The sequence below is a fragment of the Eleutherodactylus coqui genome, chromosome 1 (genome assembly GCF_035609145.1).
Source record: "Eleutherodactylus coqui strain aEleCoq1 chromosome 1, aEleCoq1.hap1, whole genome shotgun sequence".
NCBI classification, from domain to species: Eukaryota; Metazoa; Chordata; class Amphibia; order Anura; family Eleutherodactylidae; genus Eleutherodactylus; species Eleutherodactylus coqui.
In genome coordinates this window covers 366,312,407-366,326,349 of record NC_089837.1, presented here as the reverse complement: position 1 = coordinate 366,326,349, position 13,943 = coordinate 366,312,407, and the positions used below count along the sequence as shown (strand labels likewise).

Here is a 13,943-nt window from a genome sequence, read left to right as displayed (position 1 = left end):
AATATACATCACCTTCCACTGCTGTCGGGGCACGGCGCGTCTTCTTGCTGTCTCCCCAGCACTGCTCTAAAGGACTTTCTGCTGGCCAGGTATTTAAAAATCCCTGCCTCCAGAAAGTGCTGGGTCTGATTGGCTGAGTGCTCAGCCAGTCACAGGCAGCACTCAGCCATTCATTGAATGACAGTTGAGCGCTGCCTGTGATTGGTCACAGCACTCAGCTAATCAGGGGCAGCGCTGATTTCATTGAAAACACAGCTGTGGCAGGGGATTCTTTTGTCCCCAGAGGGGAGTCCAATCATTACTAAACACTGTGACAGTGCTGTCACAGTGTTCAGTAATGAGGGGACTCCCAGTAGGGAATCTTTATGGACCTTCCAGGTGCACGCATGTCCTATATTTCGCAGGTGTGAGTATTTTACACCTGTAAAAGACCACTTGTTCTACCAGACGTGTTTTTTTTTTTTTGCGCACGTAGGTGTGTGCAAAAAATGCTCACCTAACTTCGGCCTAAATCTGGAATCTTAATAAACACTTTATAAACTAAAATTAAAAATATTGTATTTAAAGCCATGCTTTTCAGTAAATCATGCCAGGGAATTTGCTTACATAGGGAATGGTCCCATTATACCTATTAAAGTATCTCCTCATAGAGACCACATTGCAAAAGGTTGCAGTCGTTTTTAAAAGCTTATGCACTAGTAAAGCTAGTGCAATCTAAAAGAAAATATTTTTTTAAAATGTTTGCTTTCCTAGTCAATGGACAGTAATAATTTTGAGCTTTCCATCCTTTTCTACCCAATAATGCTTAATTTGATTCTGACAGCTACCCTCATGGACAAGCTTCTTATGTTACATTAGTTTTTCTAGATTGACAGCAGGCGTTGTAAGCTCCATAACCAGGCATGTATTACAGGAGAAATTTCTTAAATGAAATGAAACGAGGATGAACAACTTTTTTTTTCTTAAATCTTTCCATTATCTTTAGAGTGTATATACATATTGATGCAACTTGTCAACCTCTCTCATCCAAAATGTTAAATTGTCTGGGGTTTGTAGAGCAATTTATACACTGATTCCACTTGTCAACTTCACTGAAGTTTCAGCATTGATCATAAGTCTAAAAAGAACTGCCTACGCTTATATTTTATGTTCAAATGACTATTTCGCATTTCAAATCCCATTTTTTACAGTCTTTAAAAAACACAAATACTCAAATATATTGGAAAAAGGATATATATCAAAAAGTAGCATGATTAAATTGTACTTAAAACAATAGCAGAAGAGGATAAGCAGAGCAGTAAATACTTAATTAGTTCACTGATAAGGATGTAAAAGTTTTATGGTCTCTAAATTGGTGTTAGGGGTCTCCAGGCCTGTGTGTCATCTCTGCTCCAGATTTCTCATATGCTCCACTGTATCATGAAGCCTCTTGAGATATTGATGCCTGTGTTGAGAGTGTCAAAGATACTTATAAATTTGTACTTCCACCTTCTTCTATGGTGTTGAGATTTGAATTTGCCTTTTAATATAGTAACCTTTATATGTTCAATGTTGTGTCTGTGGCTATACTAATGCTCTGCCACAGGTAATTTGGTCTTTCTCTCTTTAATTATTTGGTGATGGGACGTCACCCTAGCTTTAAGTTTTTGTCCTGTTTCTCCAAGATAAAGACTCCCAACAGGACATTTACTGCACAGGATCGGGCACACAACATCGGGTGTGGAACATGTGAATGTCCCAGGTATCTTATAGTCCTGCTGTGTGTTGGGGTTATGTATCCTGTCCACGGTCAGAACACATCAGCAGATTTTGCAGCTCCTTACATTACAGGGATAAGTTCCTTTTCGTCTGTCAGAGGGCAGTGCACTCCTGATTATAAAGTCCTGAAATTTGGAGCTTGCCTGTAACATAGAAGGGGAGGGTTCGGGAATATGGTTGTCAGATGGTCATCCTTGTGTAGGGTATTATGGAGTTTCCTTGTGGTTTACCTTGGTAGCTCTAGCTATGGATTGTAGGTCACTACGACAAGTACACAATCATTTTCTTTCTTATTTGGGTATTGGCAGTCAGTCCATCCTCGAGTTGGATGTTGGGGTATAAGAATTCCACATCCATAGTGGCCAGGATGGTGCCATCAGGGAGGGAACCTAGAGTTGACAGTAGTTCAATGGTGTCCTGAAAGTAGCTGGTTATATTTCTAACTAGTGGTTTGGGGACACCTTCTACCCATCCTGAGATTCCTCCAGTGAGGGTTTCCACATCTGAGATAATTGGCCTCTCTGGATTGCCAGCTTGTGTATTTTGGCAAGCATGTAGAATATTTCAACTCTGGGGTTCTCAAGTATCAAATCCAAAAATTTTGTGGAATCTGCAGACTTCTAATGACTAGAGATGAGCGAACGCGTTCGTCCGAGCTTGATATTCGTGCGAATATTAGGGTGTTCGGGATGTTCGTTATTCGTAACGAACACCATGCGGTGTTCTGGTTACTTTCACTTACTTCCTTGAGACGTTTGCGCGCTTTTCTGGCCAATTGAAAGACAGGGAAGGCATTACAACTTCCCCCTGTGACGTTCAAGCCCTATACCACCCCCCTGCTGTGAGTGGCTGGGAAGATCAGGTGTTCGCCTAATATAAAAGTCGGCCCCTCCCGCGGCTCGCTTCAGATGCCTGGTGAGTTAGATGAGGGACAGTGCTGTTTGTACCGGAGCTGCTGTAGGGAAAGAATTGGTAGTTAGTGTAGGCTTCAAGACCCCCCAAAGGTCCTTATTAGGGCCACTGATAGCTGTGTGTTGGCTGCTGTTAGCAGTGGCATTTTTTTTTTTCTCAAAATCGGCTCTGCAGAGCGTTGCACCTGGCATTAGGGACAGAAGTGCTGCATAGGCAGGGAGAGTGTTAGGAGTGAGTGTAGCCTTCAAGTACCTCAACGGTCCTTTCTAGGGCCATATTTATCCGTGTGCAGTTCTGTTCAGGCTGCTGTTAGCTGTGCTGCATTTTTTTTGGGCTTCTCAAAATCGCCTCTGCAGAGCATTCCACCCTCCATTGATACTGCAGGGAAAGAATTGTATAGGCAGGGCCACAACACAGTTATTATTCATAGAATATACGCAGTGCTGCCTTTTGCTTGTAAAACAAGTGAAAATAATTCTATTTGTCCAGCCTCTGTCCGTCCTAACGCCTGTGGACACGTGTGAGCTGCGTGAAAAACATTGCTAAATCATACGCACCCAGCTACGCTTTACTGCTGGCTTCGCCATTTGCTTTCCTTAATTGGGAAAAAAAATACCTGCTCTGCCAGAGTTATAATAACTCTGCTACCCTCACGTTCTGTGACACATAAGCAGGGACACAGCACAGTTATTAAACTTCTCATGTTCATTGAATATACGCAGTGCTGCCTTTTGGTGGGAAAAAACTGAAAACAAATCTATTTGTCCAGCCTCTGTCCGTCCTAACGCCTGTGGACACGTGTGAGCTGCGTGAAATACATTGCTAAATCATACGCACCCAGCTACGCTTTACTGCTGGCTTCGCCATTTGCTTTCCTTAATTGGGAAAAAAAATACCTGCTCTGCCAGAGTTATAATAACTCTGCTACCCTCACGTTCTGTGACACATAAGCAGGGACACAGCACAGTTATTAAACTTCTCATGTTCATTGAATATACGCAGTGCTGCCTTTTGGTGGGAAAAAACTGAAAACAAATCTATTTGTCCAGCCTCTGTCCGTCCTAACGCCTGTGGACACGTGTGAGCTGCGTGAAATACATTGCTAAATCATACGCACCCAGCTACGCTTTACTGCTGGCTTCGCCATTTGCTTTCCTTAATTGGGAAAAAAAATACCTGCTCTGCCAGAGTTATAATAACTCTGCTACCCTCACGTTCTGTGACACATAAGCAGGGACACAGCACAGTTATTAAACTTCTCATGTTCATTGAATATACGCAGTGCTGCCTTTTGGTGGGAAAAAACTGAAAACAAATCTATTTGTCCAGCCTCTGTCCGTCCTAACGCCTGTGGACACGTGTGAGCTGCGGGAAATACATTGCTAAATCATACGCACCCAGCTACGCTTTACTGCTGGCTTCGCCATTTGCTTTCCTTAATTGGGAAAAAAAATACCTGCTCTGCCAGAGTTATAATAACTCTGCTACCCTCACGTTCTGTGACACATAAGCAGGGACACAGCACAGTTATTAAACTTCTCATGTTCATTGAATATACGCAGTGCTGCCTTTTGGTGGGAAAAAACTGAAAACAAATCTATTTGTCCAGCCTCTGTCCGTCCTAACGCCTGTGGACACGTGTGAGCTGCGGGAAAAACATTGCTAAATCATACGCACCCAGCTACGCTTTACTGCTGGCTTCGCCATTTGCTTTCCTTAATTGGGAAAAAAAATACCTGCTCTGCCAGAGTTATAATAACTCTGCTACCCTCACGTTCTGTGACACATAAGCAGGGACACAGCACAGTTATTAAACTTCTCATGTTCATTGAATATACGCAGTGCTGCCTTTTGGTGGGAAAAAACTGAAAACAAATCTATTTGTCCAGCCTCTGTCCGTCCTAACGCCTGTGGACACGTGTGAGCTGCGTGAAATACATTGCTAAATCATACGCACCCAGCTACGCTTTACTGCTGGCTTCGCCATTTGCTTTCCTTAATTGGGAAAAAAAATACCTGCTCTGCCAGAGTTATAATAACTCTGCTACCCTCACGTTCTGTGACACATAAGCAGGGACACAGCACAGTTATTAAACTTCTCATGTTCATTGAATATACGCAGTGCTGCCTTTTGGTGGGAAAAAACTGAAAACAAATCTATTTGTCCAGCCTCTGTCCGTCCTAACGCCTGTGGACACGTGTGAGCTGCGGGAAATACATTGCTAAATCATACGCACCCAGCTACGCTTTACTGCTGGCTTCGCCATTTGCTTTCCTTAATTGGGAAAAAAAATACCTGCTCTGCCAGAGTTATAATAACTCTGCTACCCTCACGTTCTGTGACACATAAGCAGGGACACAGCACAGTTATTAAACTTCTCATGTTCATTGAATATACGCAGTGCTGCCTTTTGGTGGGAAAAAACTGAAAACAAATCTATTTGTCCAGCCTCTGTCCGTCCTAACGCCTGTGGACACGTGTGAGCTGCGGGAAAAACATTGCTAAATCATACGCACCCAGCTACGCTTTACTGCTGGCTTCGCCATTTGCTTTCCTTAATTGGGAAAAAAAATACCTGCTCTGCCAGAGTTATAATAACTCTGCTACCCTCACGTTCTGTGACACATAAGCAGGGACACAGCACAGTTATTAAACTTCTCATGTTCATTGAATATACGCAGTGCTGCCTTTTGGTGGGAAAAAACTGAAAACAAATCTATTTGTCCAGCCTCTGTCCGTCCTAACGCCTGTGGACACGTGTGAGCTGCGGGAAAAACATTGCTAAATCATACGCACCCAGCTACGCTTTACTGCTGGCTTCGCCATTTGCTTTCCTTAATTGGGAAAAAAAATACCTGCTCTGCCAGAGTTATAATAACTCTGCTACCCTCACGTTCTGTGACACATAAGCAGGGACACAGCACAGTTATTAAACTTCTCATGTTCATTGAATATACGCAGTGCTGCCTTTTGGTGGGAAAAAACTGAAAACAAATCTATTTGTCCAGCCTCTGTCCGTCCTAACGCCTGTGGACACGTGTGAGCTGCGTGAAATACATTGCTAAATCATACGCACCCAGCTACGCTTTACTGCTGGCTTCGCCATTTGCTTTCCTTAATTGGGAAAAAAAATACCTGCTCTGCCAGAGTTATAATAACTCTGCTACCCTCACGTTCAGTGACACATTAGCAGGGACACAGCACAGTTATTAAACTTAGATTATTCATTCACTAAAGGCAGTGGGGCCGTTCGTTTTCCAAAAAGTGCAAAAATAATATTTGGCCTGCAGTCTTGCGCCAATTTATTTCCTGCCTGTGAAATCAAATCACTGGTAATACAGCATGCTGAGGGGTAGGGGTAGGCCTAGAGGACGTGGACGCGGCCGAGGACGCGGAGGGCCAAGTCAGGGTGTGGGCACAGGCCGAGCTCCGGATCCCGGTGTGTCGCAGCCGACTGCTGCGCGATTAGGAGAGAGGCACGTTTCTGGCATCCCCACATTCATCGCCCAATTAATGGGTCCACGCGGGAGACGGTTATTAGAAAATGAGCAGTGTGAGCAGGTCCTGTCCTGGATGGCAGAAAGTGCTTCGAGCAACCTATCGTCAACACGCAGTTCTGCGCCGTCCACTGCTGCAAATCCGAATCCTCTGTCTGCTGCTCCTCCTTCCTCCCAGCCTCCTCACTCCACTACAATGACACCTGCTCAGGAGCGGGAACACTCCCAGGAACTGTTCTCGGGCCCCTGCTCAGATTGGGCAGCAGCGGTTCCTCTCCCACCAGAGGAGTTTATAGTCACTGATGCCCAACCATTCGAAAGTTCCCGGGGTCCGGGGGATGAGGCTGGGGACTTCCGCCAACTGTCTCAACAACTTTCTGTGGGTGAGGAGGACGATGACGATCAGACACAGTTGTCTTGCAGTGAGGTAGTAGTAAGGGCAGTAAGTCCGAGGGAGCAGCGCACAGAGGATTCGGAGGAAGAGCAGCAGGACGATGAGGTGACTGACCCCACCTGGTGTGCAACGCTTACTCAGGAGGACAGGTCTTCAGAGGGGGAGTCAAGGGCATCAGCAGGGCAGGTTGCAAGAGGCAGTGCGGTGGCCAGGGGTAGAGGCAGGGCCAGACCGAATAATCCACCAAGTGTTTCCCAAAGCGCCCCCTCGCGCCATGCCACCCTGCAGAGGCCGAGGTGCTCTAAGGTCTGGCAGTTTTTCACAGAGACGCCTGACGACCGACGAACTGTGGTGTGCAACCTTTGTCGCGCAAAGCTCAGCCGGGGAGCCAACACCAACAGCCTCACCACCACCACCATGCGCAGGCATATGATGGCCAAGCACCCCACAAGGTGGGACGAAGGCCGTTCACCGCCTCCGGTTTGCACCCCTGCCTCTCCCCCTGTGCCCCAACCTGCCACTGAGATGCAACCCCCCTCTCAGGACACAGGCACGACCGTCTCATGGCCTGCACCCACACCCTCACCTCCGCTGTCCTCGGCCCCATCCTCCAATGTCTCGCACCGCACAGTCCAGCCGTCGCTAGCGCAACTGTTGGAGCGCAAGCGCAAGTACGCCGCCACGCACCCGCACGCTCAAACGTTAACCGTCCGCATAGCAAAATTCATCAGCCTTGAGATGCTGCCGTATAGGGTTGTGGAAACGGAGTCCTTCAAAAGTATCATGGAGGCGGCGGCCCCGCGCTACTCAGTTCCCAGTCGCCACTACTTTTCCCGATGTGCCGTCCCAGCCCTGCACGACCACGTCTCCCGCAACATTGTACGCGCCCTCACCAACGCGGTTACTGCCACGGTCCACTTAACTACGGACACGTGGACAAGCACAGGCGGGCAGGGCCACTACATCTCCCTGACGGCACATTGGGTGAATTTAGTGGAGGCTGGGACCGAGTCAGAGCCTGGGACCGCTCACGTCCTACCCACCCCCAGAATTGCGGGCCCCAGCTCGGTGCTGGTATCTGCGGAGGTGTATGCTTCCTCCACTAAAGCACCCTCCTCCTCCTCCTCCTCCTCCTCTGTCTCGCAATCAAGATGTGTTAGCAGCAGCATGTCGCCAGCAGTCGGTGTCGCGCGGTGTGGCAGCACAGCGGTGGGCAAGCGTCAGCAGGCCGTGCTGAAACTACTCAGCTTAGGCGATAAGAGGCACACGGCCCACGAACTGCTGCAGGGTCTGACACAGCAGACCGACCGCTGGCTTGCGCCGCTGAGCCTCCAACCGGGCATGGTCGTGTGTGACAACGGCCGTAACCTGGTGGCGGCTCTGCAGCTCGGCAGCCTCACGCACGTGCCATGCCTGGCCCACGTCTTTAATTTGGTGGTTCAGCGCTTTCTGAAAAGCTACCCACGCTTGTCAGACCTGCTCGTAAAGGCGCGCCGGCTCTGCGCACATTTCCGCAAGTCCCACACGGACGCTGCCACCCTGCGCACCCTGCAACATCACTTTAAGCTGCCAGTGCACCGACTGCTGTGCGACGTGCCCACACGGTGGAACTCTACGCTCCACATGTTGGCCAGGCTCTATGAACAACGGAGAGCTATAGTCGAATACCAACTCCAACATGGGCGGCGCAGTGGGAGTCAGCCTCCTCAATTCCTTTCAGAAGAGTGGGCCTGGTTGGCAGACATCTGCCATGTCCTTGGTAATTTTGAGGAGTCTACCCAGGTGGTGAGCGGCGATGCTACAATCATTAGCGTCACCATTCCTCTGCTATGCATCTTGAGAAATTCCCTGCAAACCATAAAGGCAGCTGCTTTGCGCTCGGAAACGGGGGCGGGGGAAGACAGTATGCCGCTGGATAGTCAGGGCACCCTCCTGTCTATTTCTCAGCGCGTACAGGAGGAGGAGGAGGAGCATGAGGAGGATGAGGAGGAGGGGGAAGAGACAGCTTGGGCCGCTGCTGACGGTACACCGGCTGATTGCCTGTCATCCTTTCAGCGTGTATGGCCTGAGGAGGAGGAGGAGGAGGATCCTGAAAGTGATCTTCCTAGTGAGGACAGCCATGTGTTGCGTACAGGTACCCTGGCACACATGGCTGACTTCATGTTAGGATGCCTTTCTCGTGACCCTCGCGTTGCACGCATTCTGGCCACGACGGATTACTGGGTGTACACACTGCTCGATCCACGGTATAAGGAGAACCTGCCCACTCTGATTCCCGAAGAGGAAAGGGGTTCGAGAGTGTTGCTATACCACAGGACCCTTGCGGACAAGCTGATGGTAAAATTCCCAGCCGACAGCGCTAGTGGCAGAAGGCGCAGTACCGAGGGCAAGGTAGCAGGGGATGTGCGTAGATCGAGCAGCATGTACATCCCAGGCAGTGCAACAGTCTTTAAGGGCCTGGCCAGCTTTATGGCTCCCCACCAAGACTGTGTCACCGCTCCCCAGTCACGGCTGAGTCGGCGGGAGCACTGTAAAAGGATGGTGAGGGAGTACGTAGCGGATCGCACGACCATCCTTGGTGACGCCTCTGCCCCCTACAACTACTGGGTGTCGAAGCTGGACACGTGGCCTGAACTAGCGCTGTATGCCCTGGAGGTGCTTGCTTGTCCTGCGGCTAGCGTCTTGTCGGAAAGGGTGTTTAGTGCGGCTGGGGGAATCATCACAGATAAGCGTAGCCGCTTGTCAACCGACAGTGCCGACAGGCTAACACTCATCAAGATGAACAAAGGCTGGATTTCCCCAGACTTCTGTTCTCCACCAGCGGACAGCAGCGATACGTAAGCAATACGTAGGCTGCACCCGCGGATGGAAGCTACGTTCTCTCTCACCATCCAAAACGGGGACATTTCTGCTTCATCAATCTGTGTCTAATATTCCTCCTCCTCCTCCTGCTCCTCCTCCTGAAACCTCACGTAATCACGCTGAACGGGCAATTTTTCTTAGGGCCACAAGGCTCACTCAAATAATTTTTCTTAACAATTTTTATAAGTTTCAATGCGCTTAAAAGCGTTGGAACTTTAACTTGAACCAATTTTTCGTTACACTGGGCTGCCTACAGGCCTAGTTACCACTTAAGCCACATTAACCAAAGCGATTAATGTGTTTCACCTGCCCTCTTGGCTGGCCATGGCCAATTTTTGGGATGTACATTAGTACTGTTGATACAGCAATTTTTGTGGGCCCTCGCCTACAGTGTAATCAAATTAATTTTTAGCCCACCTGCATTACAGCTGACGTAACCTCAGCTGTGTTGGGCAATGCAATGGGATATTTTTGTGTACCGCCGGTGGGTTCCAGGGAGCCACCCATGCTGTAGGTGCACACGGAGTTTTTAATACATCTGTACACTTCTAAAGAACCCCAGTCTGACTGGGGCATGCAGTGTGGGCCGAAGCCCACCTGTATTACGCACAACATTACTACCTCAGCTGTGTTGGGCAATGCAATGGGATATTTCTATGTACCGCCGGTGGCTTCCTGGCACCCACCCAGGCAGTGGGTCCACAGGGAGTTTAACCTACATGTGTCCACTTGTAAAGAACCCCAGTCTGACTGGGGCATGCAGTGTGGGCCGAAGCCCACCTGCATTAAGCACGACATTACTACCTCAGCTGTGTTGGGCAATGCAATGGGATATTTTTGTGTACCGCCGGTGGGTTCCAGGGAGCCACCCATGCTGTAGGTGCACACGGAGTTTTTAATACATCTGTACACTTCTAAAGAACCCCAGTCTGACTGGGGCATGCAGTGTGGGCCGTAGCCCACCTGTATTACGCACAACATTACTACCTCAGCTGTGTTGGGCAATGCAATGGGATATTTCTATGTACCGCCGGTGGCTTCCTGGCACCCACCCAGGCAGTGGGTCCACAGGGAATTATAAATGCATCTGTTTCCACTTATAAAGAAACCCAGTCTGACTGGGGCATGCAGTGTGGGCCGAAACCCACCTGCATTAACCCTTTCCAGTCCACTGTGTGACCTGTGAAGACATTAGGGTTTAAGGCTGTACAGCTCCGTTGTTGGTAGACGTCCGTCGGGGTTCTCTTACTGTATATTGCCAGCCTCTCTGCTGTCGGAGCCTATCCTACGTGTCAGCTCATGCAGTACTGGCTTTAGCCAGCATATAGCGCCGTTGTATAACGGCAGAAAAAGAGTAAGCCCCCTAGGAAAACCATATACAAATTGGATTGGAAAGGGTTAAGCACAACATTACTACCTCAGCTGTGTTGGGCAATGCAATCGGATATTTCTATGTACCGCCGGTGGCTTCCTGGCACCCACCCATGCTGTAGGTGCACACGGAGTTTTTACTACATCTGTACACTTATAAAGAACCCCAGTCAGACTGGGGCATGCAGTGTGGGCCGAAGCCCACCTGCATTAAGCACGACATTACTACCTCAGCTGTGTTGGGCAATGCAATGGGATATTTCTGTGTACCACCGGTGGGTTCCAGGGAGCCACCCATGCTGTGGGTCGACAGGGACTTCACAATAGGGAGTTGTACCTGCCTGTGTCTATGAATTAAAAAGCCCGGTCTGACTGGGGCATGCAGACACCTTGACAGAATGAATAGTGTGTGGCACATAGGTTCCCCATTGCTATGCCCACGTGTGCAGCTCCTGATGGCGGTGGCACAGGATTCTATTTCTCATTGCTTCTGTACAGCATTGTGGGCTATCGCTCCGCCACTTTTAAAGAGGGTCGCTGCCTAGCCGTGCCAACCTCTGCAGTGTGTGCCTGCGGTCCCTCGTCATGGCAGACGCAATTCTAAATAGACATGAGCGTGGTGTGGCATGAGGGCAGCTGAAGGCTGCCCAGGGACACTTTGGTGTGCGCTGTGGGGGGGAGGGGGGGCGGTTGGTCAGCATGTAACCCAGGAGAAGTGTCAGTGGAGTGTCATGCAGGCAGTGATTGTGCTTTGTTGGAGGTAGTGTGGTGCTTAGCTAAGGTATGCCATGCTAATGAGGGCTTTTCAGAAGTAAAAGTTGTTGGGAGGGGGGGGGGGCCCACTCTTGCCGGTATTGTGGCTTAATAGTGGGACCTGTGAACTTGAGATGCAGCCCAACATGTAGCCCCTCGCCTGCCCTATCCGTCACTGTGTCATTCCCATCACTTTCTTGAATTGCCCAGATTTTCACACATGAAAACCTTAGCGAGCATCGGCGAAATACAAAAATGTTCTGGTCGCCCATTGACTTCAATGGGGTTCGTTGTTCGAAACGAACCCTCGAGCATCACGGGAAGTTCGTTACGAATAACGAACACCCGAACATTTTGGTGTTCGCTCATCTCTACTAATGACCCTTCTTAATTCACTCATATATTTTTGAGTCGGTCTTGATTCAGTTTGGTGTAGTATTTGGTGTCAGTCAGCTCTCACTTGGAGGTTGCCTGTAACAAGCAAAGAAAGACCGAATTACTTGTGGCTGTGCATTTTTCTTGACACAACAGAACATAGAACATATGAAGATTACTATATTAAAAGGCAACTTCAAATCTCAACATCATTTTGGGAGTACAAATATATAGCCATCTTCGACACTATAAACACAGGTCTAAATATTTCAAAAGGTTTCATGGTAGTGTGGACCATATAAGAAATCTGAGATAAGACACAGGCCTGTTGACCCCATAACACCAATTTAGAAACCATAAAACTTTCACATACTTAATAAAGTATTTATTCCTCTGTTCATTCTGTTCTGCTACTGTTTTATGTACAAATTTATCGCATTATGTCTATGCCCTTTTATATGTATCCTAATTTGCCTGAAGAAGAACCCTAAGTAGGTTTGAAAGCTTACTGTAACACCATCTCTTTTGGTTGGCCATTAAAACATATTATATTTACAAGATGGCTTTGTTTCCATTACTGAGAAAAAAATCACATTTTGCTCTATTGGCTAAAGGCCCTTTTACATGGGTCAACTATCATTGTGGTTGTTCAAAAACCCTTGCTCCCGCTGGGCTCTGAATGATAATCGTCCTGTGTAAAAGCATGCAGAAACAGAATGACTGGATGAGAGTCATCCAGTCGCTCAGTTTTAAGCATGCTTAAAATCCAAGCAACACATAGTTCGGTGTAAACAGCAGCCGTTCAGTATTGAACGACCACTGTTACAGTGAATGGGGAGGGGCGGGGGAGAACAGGGACAGAACTCTCCTCCAGCCACCCAGCCTGCCTGCTGTCCACACTGTGAGTGATCCAGCGACACTCACTCCTGTGTTTCAGCAGTGGAGCGAGGATACACAGGGACAAGTGTCGGGCCTTAACATGGTACAATTTTTTTTTTCTTTTTAACAGTCTGAACCAAATTTTTTTTGTAATTAAGCAGGATGAAACAGACACTTGTCTGAATAAAGCCTAAAAAACACAGTTACTTTTCTACAGCATTGATTGTCAGTAACCAAATTAATATGTAAGTGATGAATCTTTGGTTTTCAGAATGATCTCAAAACCTTAAATAAGTGGATGGCAGAAGTAAATGTTTTCCTCAATGAAGAGTGGCCAGCACTTGGAGACTCTGAAGCACTTGAAAAACAGCTAGATCAGTGTAATGTAAGTACAAGAAGCATCATGGTAGCAATAAGTTCTTTCTATTGCCAAAAATGAATATTACAATAGACTGATATTCTATAACAATAAGTTTTATTAAATAGGTTCTCTCATCAGAAACAACCTATTTTAAAATGTAGCCTGGGACAATTAGCTGATGATCACCCCATGTCTTGCTACTGGCACCCCAGGAAATACATGCTTGTGCCAGGGAAAGCCACAATTAGCCAAGTATTTAAAGAAAATGTAGTATTACGACATGGCAGTCATATAGATGAATGGCTGTCATTTTTAATAGAACAGTGGCTTGAATCCCCTAGAACAGGAGACACTCATGCAGAATGTCTCTCCATTCTGGATCACCCAGAGAGGTATCGAACAGGAGTCTTTCCTGCATAATGTCCATATGCTCTAATAGGGAATATGAACCCAAATTGTTTTCATCAGAGAATCGCTATAACTATACCTCAATATAAAGTAAACTTGTTTAACTTTTTCTGTATATGCAGCAGCAGTGTGCTATGTGTGCTTCAAATATTGCTTTTTGGTTGTTATAATAAAGTTACACTTTTTGTAAATTAAAGGCACTGGTAAACGACATCCAAACAATTCAGCCTAGCGTGAGCAGTGTCAATGATATTGGACAGAAACTCATCAGTAAAGCCGAACCAACTTATCTACCCAAGCTTAAGAGGGAATTAGATAATCTGAATGAGCAATGGGACCTAATATGTAAGCAGGTATGTATGTGATAAAGGA

General features: G+C 47.5%; 1 protein-coding gene across 1 annotated transcript in view; it reads left to right on the top strand.

Annotated features, from left to right (window-relative positions):
- DMD (dystrophin) overlaps window positions 1–13,943 on the top strand; it is a 2,524,637-nt gene that overhangs the window by 1,063,836 nt on the left and 1,446,858 nt on the right. The window contains exons 24-25 of the mRNA XM_066577956.1: window positions 13,074–13,187; window positions 13,769–13,924. Of these exons, the coding sequence (XP_066434053.1) occupies window positions 13,074–13,187; window positions 13,769–13,924 (270 nt within the window). The remainder of the gene's footprint in view (window positions 1–13,073; window positions 13,188–13,768; window positions 13,925–13,943) is intronic.